Source organism: Genypterus blacodes, unplaced genomic scaffold (genome assembly GCF_046128005.1).
Source record: "Genypterus blacodes isolate CSIRO-AG114 ecotype Tasmania unplaced genomic scaffold, CSIRO-AGI_Gbla_v1 ptg000044l_1, whole genome shotgun sequence".
Lineage (NCBI taxonomy): Eukaryota > Metazoa > Chordata > Actinopteri > Ophidiiformes > Ophidiidae > Genypterus > Genypterus blacodes.
The window spans coordinates 2,404,908-2,420,081 of NW_027466857.1; the positions used below are offsets into that span (position 1 = coordinate 2,404,908).

General features: G+C 42.1%; 1 protein-coding gene across 1 annotated transcript in view; it reads right to left on the reverse strand.

Annotated features, from left to right (window-relative positions):
• Positions 1 to 1,023: 1,023 nt before the first annotated feature.
• The window catches only part of fat4 (FAT atypical cadherin 4), a 98,310-nt gene continuing 84,159 nt past the window's right edge, over positions 1,024 to 15,174 (reverse strand). The window contains exons 11-17 of the mRNA XM_076149105.1: positions 14,739 to 15,046; positions 11,523 to 11,608; positions 10,104 to 10,283; positions 9,518 to 9,642; positions 8,053 to 8,270; positions 5,867 to 6,128; positions 1,024 to 4,186 (exon numbers count right to left, since the gene is read on the reverse strand). Coding sequence (XP_076005220.1) covers positions 2,280 to 4,186; positions 5,867 to 6,128; positions 8,053 to 8,270; positions 9,518 to 9,642; positions 10,104 to 10,283; positions 11,523 to 11,608; positions 14,739 to 15,046 — 3,086 coding nt within the window. The 3' untranslated portion in view covers positions 1,024 to 2,279. The remainder of the gene's footprint in view (positions 4,187 to 5,866; positions 6,129 to 8,052; positions 8,271 to 9,517; positions 9,643 to 10,103; positions 10,284 to 11,522; positions 11,609 to 14,738; positions 15,047 to 15,174) is intronic.

Here is a 15,174-nt window from a genome sequence, read left to right on the forward strand (position 1 = left end):
TGCTTGGCTGAGAGGTAGGTGCTCAGTTTCATCCAGGTCCTGAATTGCCTCTTTAAATATTTAGTTCGATTCAGACTCAGTTTTATTTAAGACTGCATAGAATGAGCCTTTGAGAGACAGAATCCCCTACCAGCCATGTTATCCAGGATGGGATGTTATCTGAAATCGCAGCTGACTATTTTAAGAAATTGCTATTTTAAAGGGGACATTTCATGCTTTTTTATTATTTTACCTTATTTATTACAGTGCTGTAAAGTAGGAGTATGGTGAACACTGTCAAAGTATAAAAGTTATAGTTGACACCAAGAGAAATAAAGCCACACGTAATTATTCCTTCACTTCCACAACATGTTTATGTCAGCATGTAACTTATTTGATTTGACCCTGCCTACATGCTGGGTTAGACACATCAACCAACTATGACGTTATGATGTCACAGCTAGCAAATTCAAGCAGGGCAGGGAGAAGAGGAGGAGGAATTCTTTGAAGAGACCGTACTTAAAAATGATCATGGAAATGGAATAAAGGATGGACAGATTGAGTCAATGAAAATAAGAATAAGGACAATTGAATAATATGTTGCCTCTAAAGAGTTATTCAGTTGGACAGGTCTTTGAACGGACCGTGAGCAGCCCTCTGGTGAGACAGCACTGTCCCAGACAAACCAGACAATCAGATCAATAAAGCAATTTACTCACTCATACATGGAAACTACGGTCTCAGAATGAGCAGAAGAATGCTTCAAACACATGGCAGAAGTTTCAAAGCTTATGCCTGCCGTGGTTCGTTTGTAAAGAATAAATGTATCTTAACACAGCCTATGACAACACACACCCAACTTCCAAACAACAGCCATTTCATATTATTTCATACTGCGAACATGATATTTCACCACAGCAACCTAGTAAGCAACCTAGCCAAGCAGGCTAAGTAGCATTTAGCATCAGACAATCCCACAGAAGCCGGCCAGGCACCGGACAACAACAGCCAACAAAGCGGGGCATTTAAATAAATACCTTTTTTATTCTGTTATTGGCTTTTTACAGGTACAAAGCATACAGCATGTTATAGTTTTATCAAAAGTGGAAAATACTGATGTTACATATGTAACAAATGTAAAAAATAAGTCCTCAATCTTACTTTCCCCGAAAGTAAGAAACATACATTTCAGCATATGAAAATATCAATAAAAACACAGCTTAAGTAATTTAAGTTAATAAACAGTACAAAAAAGTAGAAACCATACATGTCAAAATAATGGACAACGACACAAAAAATGACCTCATGAATGAATTATTTTTTTTACACAAGTTCATATTGTTTTAGTTGTGGTCACGTTTATTGGATCCATACATTATCTTTGCCCGAAATTCTTGGCTGGTCAACAAGAAAACGCTTGTTTGTTTTGTGATAAACAAAATCCCCAAGCACCCTCCCATATTGAGCTTAGGCCAAAAAACAGAAGAGGAAAACTCCTCCCTCATACTTGAATCCTCAAATGTCTGTAAGGCAGGGGACTTGATTAATTCTCACTCTTGGAGCATTTAGCCAGTCTTCTGTGAGAAAACACACCAGGGGCAGACAGAGAAAAAACGTTTGAGAAAGAGAGAGCACCCCTTGAGCTGAGATTATAACTTCCGTGGGGTCTCCAATACTGTGCGTGCAAAATACTGCACTTATTTTCACACTGAGGGCTGTGCTCTGTTGCCCACAGGTGCAGTCAGATCAAACCCACATGCTTCATTTTAGGTAAATTAAAAGTGGAGCCCTAAAAATACAGCAACTGGTGTTTTCTATCCATGAATGACCCAATGGAATTTTCTTCCTGTGAGTATTAATATTATCTCTCTTCTTATCTTCCAACTGTGAATGTGACAGATATATTTGAACAGGAGAGGCAATATTGGTAATAAAGACCAGAAACATTTGATCAAGATAAAGTAAACTGGGGTTTGCAGTCACTAAATTGAACTCAGACATGATTTCTTTTTTCTGAGCCATTCTGTGTCAATGGAAACATTGTATTGAGGTCTCAAAGAGATGAATGTGTGATTGTACAGTTGTGTTTGGCTCTAGAAAAGACTGGTAAACTATTCCAAGTTGGCTAACACCAAAATCAATCGTCTTACAGGTGCCACTTTCTGCCTTACTGCATTGAAAGTCGTCTTAAAATGTTCAGTTAAGTAAAAAATTGGTAGTCCAATGTTCTCTTGATATGTACAGTCCTTTTTCTTTTATCGAGAACATCCCCATATTTTACAACATCACAATAAATAGTCTCATACATATTGCTCAGCTTCTCCTTCATTTAAAATAGTAACCGAGCCATCCCCACTGTTCATTTCAATGTCTTTTCCTGCTGCATTCTCAGGAAGTAAGGCTAGGTCCTTGAACACATCAACATACTGGCCAAAGCCCGGGCCCCAGTTCAACAGATTGTCCCAGTTGAAGCCCCCGGCTTGCTGGCCCAGTTTATGAGGCAGCGTGTAGTGTTGATCAGTAGGGGGCAACTGGGCAGTACCAGGCCCTCCTTCTGCCCTACGGCTAGAGTATCGTCTCTGCTTGAGCCTCCCTCCGTAGTCCTCATCATCAGCATCTGATTCATTGACTTGTGAGAGCTTGGGAACTCGGGAGCTGTAAGAAACAGGCTTTTCCCTGTCATATTCCATCTCCGAGCATGTAAATGAGTCATGTGAGTCACTTTCTGAAGAGGACTCTGGGGCTGGGATGCCATCAGCAGGGTTGCGGACCCTCGATAAAGGCCTGCGGCAGTCTTCTTCTGAGCTGGAGCGCCCATGGTCAGCGCTGCAGATGCTGGGGTTGCGTGGGCGCGGCGTGTTCAGCCGCTCCACTTCTTCAATAGACAGCCCCACTGGAGGCCCTGTCTCCAGGGGGATCTGCTCAATTGGCTGCTTCAGCCGACTGCCAGGCCGGGAAGTGTGGCCGTGGCTCATCATGGTCTGTGGACTCTTACTGCGCCTCCCCAGCCGGGTAGCGTAGTTGAACATTGGGGGTGGCTGGCACACATCATTGTGCAGGTCCAGCGGGCTGCCGTCACGCCGAGCAAGGTTAAGTTCTCTAGTTGGAGTGTTTCGATAAAAAGAGGAGGGCTTGTTGAATGGGGCTGGACTGTGTCTGGACAGTGGGTTTGGTGTGGGGCAGGCAGAGTGGGAGTGGCTGAGTGGAGTGGACCTCAGTGCTTGGCTGTACTGAGGCTGGTATGTGTAACTAGTTGCACCAAGGGTTAAGGGCGACTGACGTGCGAAGCCCAGAGGGCTGTGTCTCTGGATGGAGAACTTGGGTGTGTGACTACGGAATTGCTTGTAGTGCTGGATGATGTCAGCATCTGAAGGGGCGATACTGCTGGCATTGTCTATATCATAGTGTTCAATATCTGCCTCTGGGACATTGCAAGGGGCACAGGGTGCACTCGGGATGGTCTCCGTATTGTGGGGAATGTCTGTCTCATCATAGATCAGATAAGGGTTCTCCCTCTCAATGATGTCAGGTTTGGGGTTTCCTTCTGGTTGTTTTCGTACCGTCATGTCATCTCCATATGGTGGGATATTATCTGGGTCATCAAAGGCGACATTCTCGCTACCCTTCTTTTTCTTCTTCTTCTTCTCCTTGGGTTTCTTCTCCTTGGGCTCCTTTGGCACTTTGGTCTTGTTGCGGTCCTTGCAGTGGTTGCACAGTATCAGGCTGAGCACCACCAGAGCAAGGACAGTGGCACAGCTGCCAACAATAGCAGGTACTGCCCAGATGGGGAGGACCATCTCCTCCGCTGTGGGGCTTGGGCTGCACACAAAACCGCCATTGTTTGCTGTCTTACAGGTGGTTCCCTGGGGGCACTGTACTCCCAAACAGGCCACCAGTGTCTCACAAGTCTTTCCTGTGTAGAACTCGGAGCAGACACAGGTGAAACCAGAGCGAGGATCAGGCACACAGCTTCCACGGTTCTGGCAAGGACTAGAGGCACAGTCACCAGGTGGGACACACTGGTAGGTGTACCACTGATTGACACACATAAGGCCATCCCAGCATGGGCTGCTCTCACAGAGGTTGGGGCCCCTGCAGCCAATCTTGACGGAAGAACTGGTCTTGGTTAATGTGACAAGGCTGTGTTCTCCGGTGAATGGTAGATTCTCCCCATTGTACTTCACATAGGCCAAGCAGCCATCAAAACCTGCAAGTGGATAAGGAGAAAAAGTGGTTTAGATAATATGAAACAGCCTTCAAGGAAAACAGTGGCCTGGAGGGGATTTATTCCTGATTTCCACCAGACTGATTGGTTTTAAAATCTCTGTCAATGCTTTCTTTGTAAATAACAGGAACTGTGAGTTTTGATCAGAACTAAAGGAATTTTGTTTACACGGATAATTGGTTCAAGCTTGAAACAAAAAATGTGAAAACACCTTGAAAAAATCAGATCTTAAAATGGGCTGAATCAATCACTGGCAAATTTAAGAGAAGAACTGTGAAATATTTTCTCAAACAGAGAATCCATCGTCAGAACCATTATAGCTTCAAGACAGACATCTGGATTGGATGAACGTCTCAGTGTCTAATTCAATCTCTTGCTCTGTGTATTGCCTAACAATACTGCCTCACCAATGTAAATAGATTTTTATTGAATTTATCCCAATGCAAATTAAATCCGTTTGTGTCTTTTCATTAGCTCTTGCAAAGTGAATGCACAACAGAGCACAAATGTTCAGACACAAATTGAGGTAAGGGTCGGTTAACAGGCAGTCTGCCACAGACCTGCGTGCTCAGCATGTTTGTTCTGAAATATGCCTTGATATGTGTGCAAAAGAGGTCAACAAATCATTACAACTATTCATTTTTACCATATTAGTCCACAGTATTAAGTTAGTTGTTCCCTCCCATGAAATGCTGAAATTTACTGTGTTGCATTACCTTCCTCGCCATGGCCTCTATTTCACCCTGCCTCAACTATACTGAAATCATGCTTGAGGACATCTGATATGTGATTTAAGTCTAAACTACAATGAGGGTGGAAATAGGGTGAAAGCAACAAAAGTTCTATTCCAAGACAAAAGCCAATTAAGATTATCTTAGATATTCCTCCAGAAATGATATTCAGATAAAGAAACATTTTCTTAACTACTGTAAATTCATAAAAGGTAAATCTCAGTTATGTCAAAAAGAACCAGATTTGAGGCCAGATCGACTGAGTCTTTTTAGACCACCACCAAATATGGTCAGCAATTTGAGCAGTATGCTATTAATTCAGCGGGGAAAATATTTGTACTGTATTCATAAGAGCACACAAGCTCATGAGGTCCTGTCACACATATGTATGTATAAGCACTCAAACACATGCACATAGTAGAGATTTCCATAACATTTGAACACACTGCTGCCTTAATGATCTACAACGAGTGAGAGCGTTCTTGGGCAAAAGCCAATTTTTGAGAGCAGCAGTTTGAGAGTAGCATAAATACACATGCGCATGAAGCTCCAGTGTTCCTTCAGAAATATCTACCTAACAGGCTAGAAATACCATTTAGATCATCACCGGACACTCAAACTGCCCTATGAAATGAGGTACTTTATTAAGGTGGATTGGTGCGTTATTATAGATGTTTACTTCTCCAAGAAAAATCAACAAAGAAAGTAAAAAAAAAAGATCATTTAGTGGGAAGTATAGCTGGAAATCTGCTTCCCATTATACAAAGGGATGAGAAACATGGAGAGAAATTGCAAATGAGCTCTGCTAAATATGATCCAGATTTAAATCACTTGTTTGTGTGAAGATTCAAATTTTTTTCCACCTGGATTTTTTTTCTATGTTCTCTCTTTTACACTCAGATTACACCGATTTTAACCCCTTCACACTCACCTGCTGCTGTTTTCTGCTGGGCAGCCCCAGATGGGATCCCTCCAAGGGACAAGGTTAAGACAGCAAGACCCCCAAAGTCCTGTGTGGTGTGCTGGATAACCTTTGGTTTTGCACTGTCCACTTGTAGCAACGTGGCTGAGCCATTCTTCACCAGCTGGATGATATGCCACTGGCCATCTGACAGAACAGAATCCCCCACTGTCCTCTCCACCTTTCCCCCCAGGCCAGCGTCTGAGGTGTAGTGGATATTGCCGTTCCTCAGCTGAGGGAGGGAACAGATACAACATTGAGCATTTTGAGATGTAAGAGATAAGATACTGGGTACTGTATGTATACTTGATCCAGGAAGAAACTTCAACTAGTCAATAAATAAGAATCTTAACCATAAACTAGCATTAACAGGTGCACATTTAAAGATTGATGCCATTCAATATCCCTAAACCATTACTTTCAATCATGAGGGATGAGAGAAAGTCAGTCTACAGAACTACCGGCACTGTGCTTTCTGAATCTGGTGCTGAGGTCAGAGATCGAAAACAAATATGCAGTTTGAAACTCATAAATCTTTCTCCCTGCGGGACATGCTGCAGTTAATCATGTTCTCACAACTTGTGTGTAGCTGTTACTCGTCCAGAAGATGAGAAGTGGCGGGCTCACAACATATTCAGACTAAACACGCTGAAACAAACGCCCACTGGAGATGGCCCTTACAAAAGCACTACAAGACATTCTGCGTCTTTAAAAGAAATTAATCAAGCTCACTTTGGCATGGACAACACATCTGTGGCTTCCACTGTGTATGGTAAGCTCATATGTATATTCTCCAGTTCAATGGAAAAGTAATCCCATTCTCCTCCCTTTTCAAAGAACCCAGAAATCAGCAATGATAAGTAGCTTCCGGATGAATTGATTTAAAATAGGAAAACGGAAAGTCCCACGGCCAAAAAATACTCAGTGGTCCAAACCTGGAAAACTGATCACTAGCTTTATCTGTTACACATCCTGTGTTTTTTGTACCCCATTATATATAGTTCTCCTCTCAACATACAGTTTGTACAGCACACATAGTATATAAATACAGTATATACACATATATATATATTTCCTGCCACCCCTTCATATCAGATCTCATAGCACTAAAATATTCCTCTGGACTATTTAGCCAGTGATGGTGGTAATTTGACAAGTACCAGGGACTGTCCATCAACCCTAAAACAAAGCCATAAGAGAGCAAAGAGGAAGGAGTTGCATCTCTAAAAAAGAAAGAAAGAAACAGTGGGAAGGGGTTTTATTGGTGGTGGTGGAAGCCTAACAGGAAAATTAAAGGATAGATGAGGGGGATGAACAAGAGCTCTGGCTGTTTTTGGTCAGCTGCCCAGGATCAGTCAGACGGTGGTGTGTTGAATGGGAGAAAAAAGCAGTGAGCAAAAGGAGGAGAGAAAAGCCATATACTGTAGGTTTCTTCTAGTTCATACTGGGTGTTAGCGTTTGGGAAGTGTGGTGAGGTGAGAACAAGTCCATTTGTGTTGGAAACAGGTTGAAATCTCATTGCACTGGCAGGCGCTTTCACGTGTTATAAGAAAATATGACTTTCAAATCTCAGCTTTTGACAAATCCATTTGGAAACTATCGAAACATTGCTCACTTTAAATACCCTGCAGCAAAAGACCACACACACATACGCGTTTCAGGTCATTCAGGTTTTTCGAACATGATTGCTCTCCTTATAATGAATTATTTGAGAGCAGATGAATGATGACAGAGTAGAACCGTGAAATGTGAATGGACTCATTTTTGTGGTATAAATATCTTTATGCATTCAAATTTGCTCTCAATTTGGTAAAATGAGTAAAACACCTGCTAGCTACTTTTAGTGATTCCCATTGTTTCTATAGTGCATAGGTCGTTCTTAATCCATGGTTGTATCTGTTGTCATTACTTGGGGCAGCAGTTGTGCATGTTTTGGTGCAGCCAATGGCATGACTTTGGAGGAGGACATACACATGTCAAATGTTGTTGAAGTGGAGGCACAGCAAGCATCTTTGTTATAAAATTGATAAAGTAAATTATAGGTCAGTAAATTATGTGAAGGTCTGCCAATCTCTTTGTCCTGCTCAGGTGGAAAAAACACAATAAATTCAGTCCATTTTCTGTTTACTTTGACTTTTACTCAATTCTTCTCTCACCTTCACAGTAGTGTAGTTGCTGCTCTCCTGCACATGCAGCAGAGTTCCACTCTTGCTGCGCGTCCTGAACTTGACCTCCAGGCTGCTTGGACCGACCAGATCAGAGGTCCGGTCTTGCAGCAGTTGCTTCAGCAGGACGTCACGTTTCGGGCCCTGCCTCAAGGAGTAGTCCAGGCGGCCGGTACCGTCCAGGGATAGGGCTGTGTCTGCTGTTATGTCTGTAATAGAAAGATGGAGAACATTCTCAGATGATTCTGCCTATTCTGTTTAGCAGTCTGACCAAACAGAAGTTTCATGGGGAGATCAAAACTATTTCCACTCTGCAGCTGGCAGACAGTCTGCTTTAAATGATTTTCCCCTTCCCTTTGCCATAACCACAAACTGGCCCTTACATCTTCACCAATGGTTACAGAAACATTCCCAGAACTAAATGTCCTCTAGAACAGCCAATGTGTCTATTGCAAAGTCGCTGGACTCATTCTTTCTATGAGGTGCATTTAGGAGGGACAGTTACCTAGATGCTCGAAAAGTAAATGTCTGGATTTTATGCTAATCATTTAAAATCATACAAACGCTGTGGCTAAATTTAGCATCGCTATCCTCTACATTTGTAGACAGAATGTATCATACAAAGCCTGTTCACATTCAATGGCTCCCCACATTCACCGACTATGAGGAGCAGTGGGCAACCACAGTACAGCAGCACCCGGGGATCAACTCCAGCCTAGTGCCTTGGTTAAGGGTAATGGCAGGAGTAATGCTTTGGATGGTGCATGTAAACTGGAGTACGTGTAGGAAGGTAGACACAGACACCCACATTCCAACCCAGCAACTGTGATCCAACAGTGCTCACATTCAGTAACCCATAATGCATTCTGTGCCAGTCAGTTGCGAAGTGGAACAATCAGGTGATCAGGATCAACTTATACAACCAGGAAATCTCATGTTCCTCCTAAAATAGAATCTTTTGTTTGATTTCGAAGGCCACAATTCCATACATGCTGACACTTGAACTGTTACTACACTGTGTCTCAGTACAATTCCTCACATTAATATTGATGTTTTGTTTAACTCCACCACAAACTTCACCTAAATTAGTGTCATGTTTACCAATCTGATTTCTTCAATATTGAGCTAGCTGCTTTCGTGTCATTCGGATTACGGTTTCTGCTTCCACGACTAAATACTGTATGTGAGGAAGCTCAAACTCAAAATATTCAGACGTTGTATTTCCCAAAATATTTCCGGCATCTAGTGAATATCAAAGTAGTCTGTTTTAGTTAAAAAACATCAAATCTGACATCTCTTCATATGATTATGCACAATTTGTAGAACAGCTAAAAATGAGCCCTAACACACTGCAGTTAAACAGTTCATTAGAAAGAATCATATAAACATCATAATATAACATGCTGTTGTAAATGCAACTTAGGCAAAAAAAGACAATTCAAAAGCATATACTTACATTTCTCACAGTATTTCCCAGTGAAGCCATCTACACACTGGCACTGCTGCCAAGACCAGTGGTCCACACAGGTGCCCCCGTGTCTGCAGGGGTTGGCGGTGCAGGCTCCTTCCAGTCTCGGACATCTACAGACGTAACAGAAAAACTGACAATCAGACAGTTGGTTTGACAAGTCTGCCGCACGGTCTACAGCCGGGGGGTCCGCTGAAAAAGAAACCCCAAAAAGGGGGCAGATGAGCTGTGATTTCGTTCCCTATGCAGCAATACAAAAAACCCATAAAGGACCTTGGGGGAATTAGCATATTAAAAGATCTGTCCTCGCCTCACTATTCACTAGTAGAAAAAAATTCTCCAGCATTCTGCAACTGGTTTCCCCCGTCAAAAAAATCTGCCATTTGTATAAAAAAAACATCTTTTTAACTACTCTCCAGAGGGTTTGAGAGTGTGAACAGATGTCCCACAGCGAGAGTTGAGGAGGTTACAGAAGACAGACAGATGGGAAGAAGAGGGACAAGTGGGGAGAGACTGGTGAAGGAAAAGACAGAGCTGGGGTGGAAGGTTGAAGGGTGGGGACGGGGGTGCAGACCTGTCAAGGATGCCACGCGATGCCAGCGCCTGACTGGGCTCCAGTGGGCGGCCGTTGACGGCGAACTCCATGATGCAGCCAACGAAGTCGTGGGTGGCGACCTGGCCACGCCGATGAAGGACGGCTTCTATTGACCTGACGCCTCCCACCGAGAGCCTGTTGGGCTGTACGTCCAGAATCCTGCATTCACACAGACACACACAGACAGATGAACACAAGCACAAAGAGGTACATATGCACTCAAATCCTAAAGCACACAAATGTATTGAAGTATTCAGAGTGATCGCGTGCGCACACACACACTCAGATGCAGACATTTACCACTATGGGTCAATGCATTTCACAACAACATGATCCTGAGACCCTTACAAAGCAAGCCTTCAGACCTTCAGACCTCTCTCATCTGTCAAATCAATCAATGTCTATAGCTCTCCCTTTCCCTCTCTCTCTCATACACACACAACTAAAGCCTTCACCCCACAAGGACTGTACTGCAATGAAGGTTTATGTCTGCAGCGATATGACTATGACATATGATTTTCAACTCATTTACAAATTTCTTTTTTGCAAAGAGTATTTTGAGTCAATTCAACAGCCTTATGTAGTAGTAAACACAAATACAAATACAAAGGCCTGTGAACCTGAGGCCCTTTTAAAACTTCTATCTGGATGCTACCTGCACTGTGATCATCGTTCCTCCGTATCCCATGGACCATTACCATTCATGTTTTAAAAGACTACCAACATCCATGGACTGTCACTGTCTGTGTTCCAGGTGCAGGCAGCCATTTCCAGCAAGTTGTAACTCCCATTCTAATAACTTTCAGAATGAACATGAGCAGAGCCTGGAAGATGAGACGGGTTGATGTTTGGCAAATTTTATGTCATGAATATGGCCCCTCTGAATTTGCGTATTAGAATTTTTCTTTTGACCCCATACATAAGTCGTACGGCAGATCATGATCAGATAACCCCTCTATTAGCATACCATCTAAGTAATATGAGGTTCTAAATGAGGCGTGATTGTCAAAGATTTTGGTGCTGATAGACTCAGAAGAATTGGAGCTAAAAGAAGTAGAGGGACTTGTTTTAATGTTTGTATAACATCAGTCTGATAACATCAGTCTGTTGATTTAATAGTGTTGCTTTAGCTTTAGTGTAGTGAGTGGAGAGCACAGATGCTGGACCACATTCTCTCGGCTAAGCTATAAAGTAAAACAAAGGCTGGAAAAAATTATGCCGATGTGTCCATACTGTGTACAATAAATCTTTGGATATGTATTGCTCTCAATGATTTTGCCAGGGAGAAAATCACATTATTCCTTAACTTTTCCAGGTCTTTGAAGCTGGATGTCATCAGCATTCTAATGTATACAGCTGAGTCAGAGAAAATGCTGCGTGTGTATGCGATGGTCTTACCAGTCTGTGTGTACGGCCACATTGCTAACAGCACAATAACCCGGTTCTTGGTCATCACCGCAAAGGTCTACAGTCAGGGATGCAGCCTGCATGACGAGAGAAACACAGACACAGATTGGGAATGCAGTTTGGTGAATGCAGTAGGGGTTCCCAAAGATATCACACATCAAATATCAGTTTCTCCATCTGAGTAATTACAGTGCATGGGTGTTGTATTGGTATTTTACCATGGCCAGTATAATTCATCACATGCCATTTGATGATAACTTTCAATTATGTAAACAATTGTTGAATACATGAATAATCTTATTGGTTGGGTAAACTGTATGGACTACTTTGTACTACTCGTTTGTTGTAATAAATGGATAAAACATTACATGTATTATTCCTCAGTGCCAGTCAGGTGATGGCATTAAAACTATTTTCAAATAATTTTCACAGTTTAAGAGACATCTACCAAGGTTGAATAAGAGTCAGACACAACTATCTTATTTTCATGACCCTACTTTACTAAATCATACATGTTTAATATTATGAAAGGTTTCCTGTCAGGATTCCAAACGTTTGTGGTTTGTTTGAGTTATAATCCTACACTGTCGGCAGCCAATAGGTGTGGGCTGTTTGGCTGACTTCAGTGTTGCACTTGTGATAAAGGCAGAAACGCCAGTGTAAACCCCACAGTGTGTGATCATCACTATGATCTTATTTTCAGTGGTCTCCAATAAAAAGAAGGTTAAGATTTGAAAGTATTTTGGCTTTGCCCATCAGAGGCCATCAGAGCTACATCTACCATCTAGCTTACATAGCTTTGGGTAATACTGTCCACTCTAGCATGTCAGCAGTTGGTTATTTTTATCATTCCACACAATGGTTGGTGTAAAGGTAGCACAGGTATATCATACATTACGGCAAACAATTTCTATTTTCCCTTAATGGAACTAAGTATTTAGCCAGATGTGGGTCATTCTTGCTGCTCTGAGAGTGAATGACCCTAGTAGGGAAAAATAAATGGGGTGGCAGAGAAACCGACCGGAAAAGTGTGTGAAAGCGTTGAAAAACCAGGGCAATCACGCTCCACCTCGCCTGGATCTTAAGTAAACAAGGACCACACCGGCCCGGATCTCTGACACAAATCATCCAGGGGAGCACGACCCCACCAAGCACACGTGCACACACATGGCCACCAACACACACATACACATGCAAAATCAATTTACACAACATCAGATTAGAACTTCACATACAAACACAGCAGCTTTAACTGCTAACATCACATGTAACAGCACAAAATGCACCACTAATACATGCACATGTTATTAATGTATTTTTCCCTGATCAAAGACAGTAAAACTTTGCTTTACATACACTTCCCATACATACAACTATCTGATGTTGTGGCAGGGAAAATGTTTTTCTCAAGAACCCCTTGAATGGGAATTAATCCCGAATGTACAACATAAAAGGCTATGGTTGTGTTTCTGACAGGGAATGGTGTAAACACATGAGGGAAATGTGTGGAAAGTGCCAGTGTAGATCATTGTTTTCCCCATGACTAATGTAATGACAGGACCGCAGCACTGCTTTCTGTTGTGGTTACACATTTTTTATACGCTTTGTTCTTCTTTCTGGAACATATAATTCTGCTAATCAAGAGGCTGATGATTAGCCAATGGTGCTAATCAACAAGAGAGGCTACTCATTTTGTTGATAGAAACTTTTGTTGTTTGTTCTGATTTGGGAACTTGATACAAATTAACTTGCTGAGCTCAAGCTTGGACGTCTACAGCTCAGAATGCGGTAAATCGGAACTTAATCTCTCTCAAGTTGTGTCCACACGTAGCGCCTTTTCCTCCAATAGTAGCACATTGTATAGATGTATTCCTATGGGAGAGTCCTTTCAAATTGTATTGGCAGTGCTGTAGAATGTGTAGCTTTTTTTACCAGCTGACCAATCAAAATGAGAACAGATTTCACCAGAGTCTATATTAAGCAGGTACAGTCAGGTATGCCTCAGGTAACAGGAAGGGGCAAAATTAGGGGGAAATTACCAATTTTTTAAACAATATTTTGAGGCTTTTCAAATCTTTGTCATGTATATTGAAAGATATTCCAAAAATATTGAATATATTATTCTGACTCCAGTGTGAGATCCTGTCGTACAATGCATATTTGTATGTGTATTTTGTAAATGTTACTATGCCGTTACTATGCTATGATTAAACAGATTCAGTTCATGATCAGGATGTTGATGATGATGATGATGATAATTACGACTGTAACATTGTCTTTAAAAAGTCTGCTCCCTCTGATTACTTGGAGCCCTCATGATGAAGCAACATATTACTGACTAGGCACCAGCTCAAAATCCAAATGCAGGAACTCAAAGCCTGGCCACTGAAATGACCCACATTGGCTTTTCCAAATATGGTGATCAGGTTCACTTTACACGGCCTCAGGGAGTTGGCACTTTAGGCATGGCACTCACACACACACGCACACACCCACACGCACACACACACGCACACGCACACACACACGCACACGCACGCGCACACACACACACAAACTGATTCTTCCGCACATATTAGAGCCCTAACATGGCCACCTTCACGTAATATTCATAGGGCGCTATACAGACAGAATCATAGTTCTCACTGTGTATTCCTTTCCATCCCGTCACTCTGCACTATTTCAAAACTGACAATTTAACGATTTTACCAGCTTCCTTTGAAATCCCCAGTGCACGGTGGGAAATGACAGATTGGAAGTCCAGCAGGAGAGCTACATTATAGAAGGTTTGACAGGGCCTGGTTGGATTTTTTCCCCCAATCTTTCCTTGCCACTGCAATGCTGGCAGAGAGAAGCCTCTCATTCAGAGGACCAGAGACAGAATTTCAACGTTCAGAGCCATTTTGGATCCCTAAATTGAAAATCACAACGAGCAATAAAATTTAATTATAAACCATGAAAACCATAAGCTGAGCTACCTGTGGTTTGGAGAAGCTTAATTAGCATCTCATGGTGCAAAAAAGAATATAATGCCAAATTTGGATGCAACTTTAAACACCCAGGATATAAATGCTATAGAGAATGCACTCCAGTTTGTAGTCCATAACATGTAGGATTTCTCCATTTATCCTTATGGTTTTCAAGATTTTATAATAAAGATAATTTTGTAAATTAGCTCATTTCTACCATAAAAATAGACATTCTTACCATTCCAGCTCTCCTTGCAATGACTGTGTGGAATTGCCCATCGGAAACTTTTATCATGGTCATAAGTTTATATGTTCCACTTCCCAAGTTGAAGGAAAAGCGCATTCGTCCCTCGAAGATTTCCAGAGCCAAGAACTCCGCCTTGTCACCAGTCTGGTTATCGTGGTTGTACATAAGCAGTGCGTTGTTCTTCAGAGTAGCAAACTTGATATATATGTAGTTGTTGTTGGGATCCAGAGATGGAAACTCCATGTAGGACAGCTCCTCGAAGCCATAACTGTTGAGCTCACAGTGTTTGCCAAAAACTCCTGAAGACAAAAAACGACAAGAGGAATCAGACAGCAAGCAAGTGAATGGTCTACCTTCCTGTTGTGATACACAGATAAAACAATTTCTCTATTGGGCAATTTTGTATGAAATGTACATGGGTCATCTA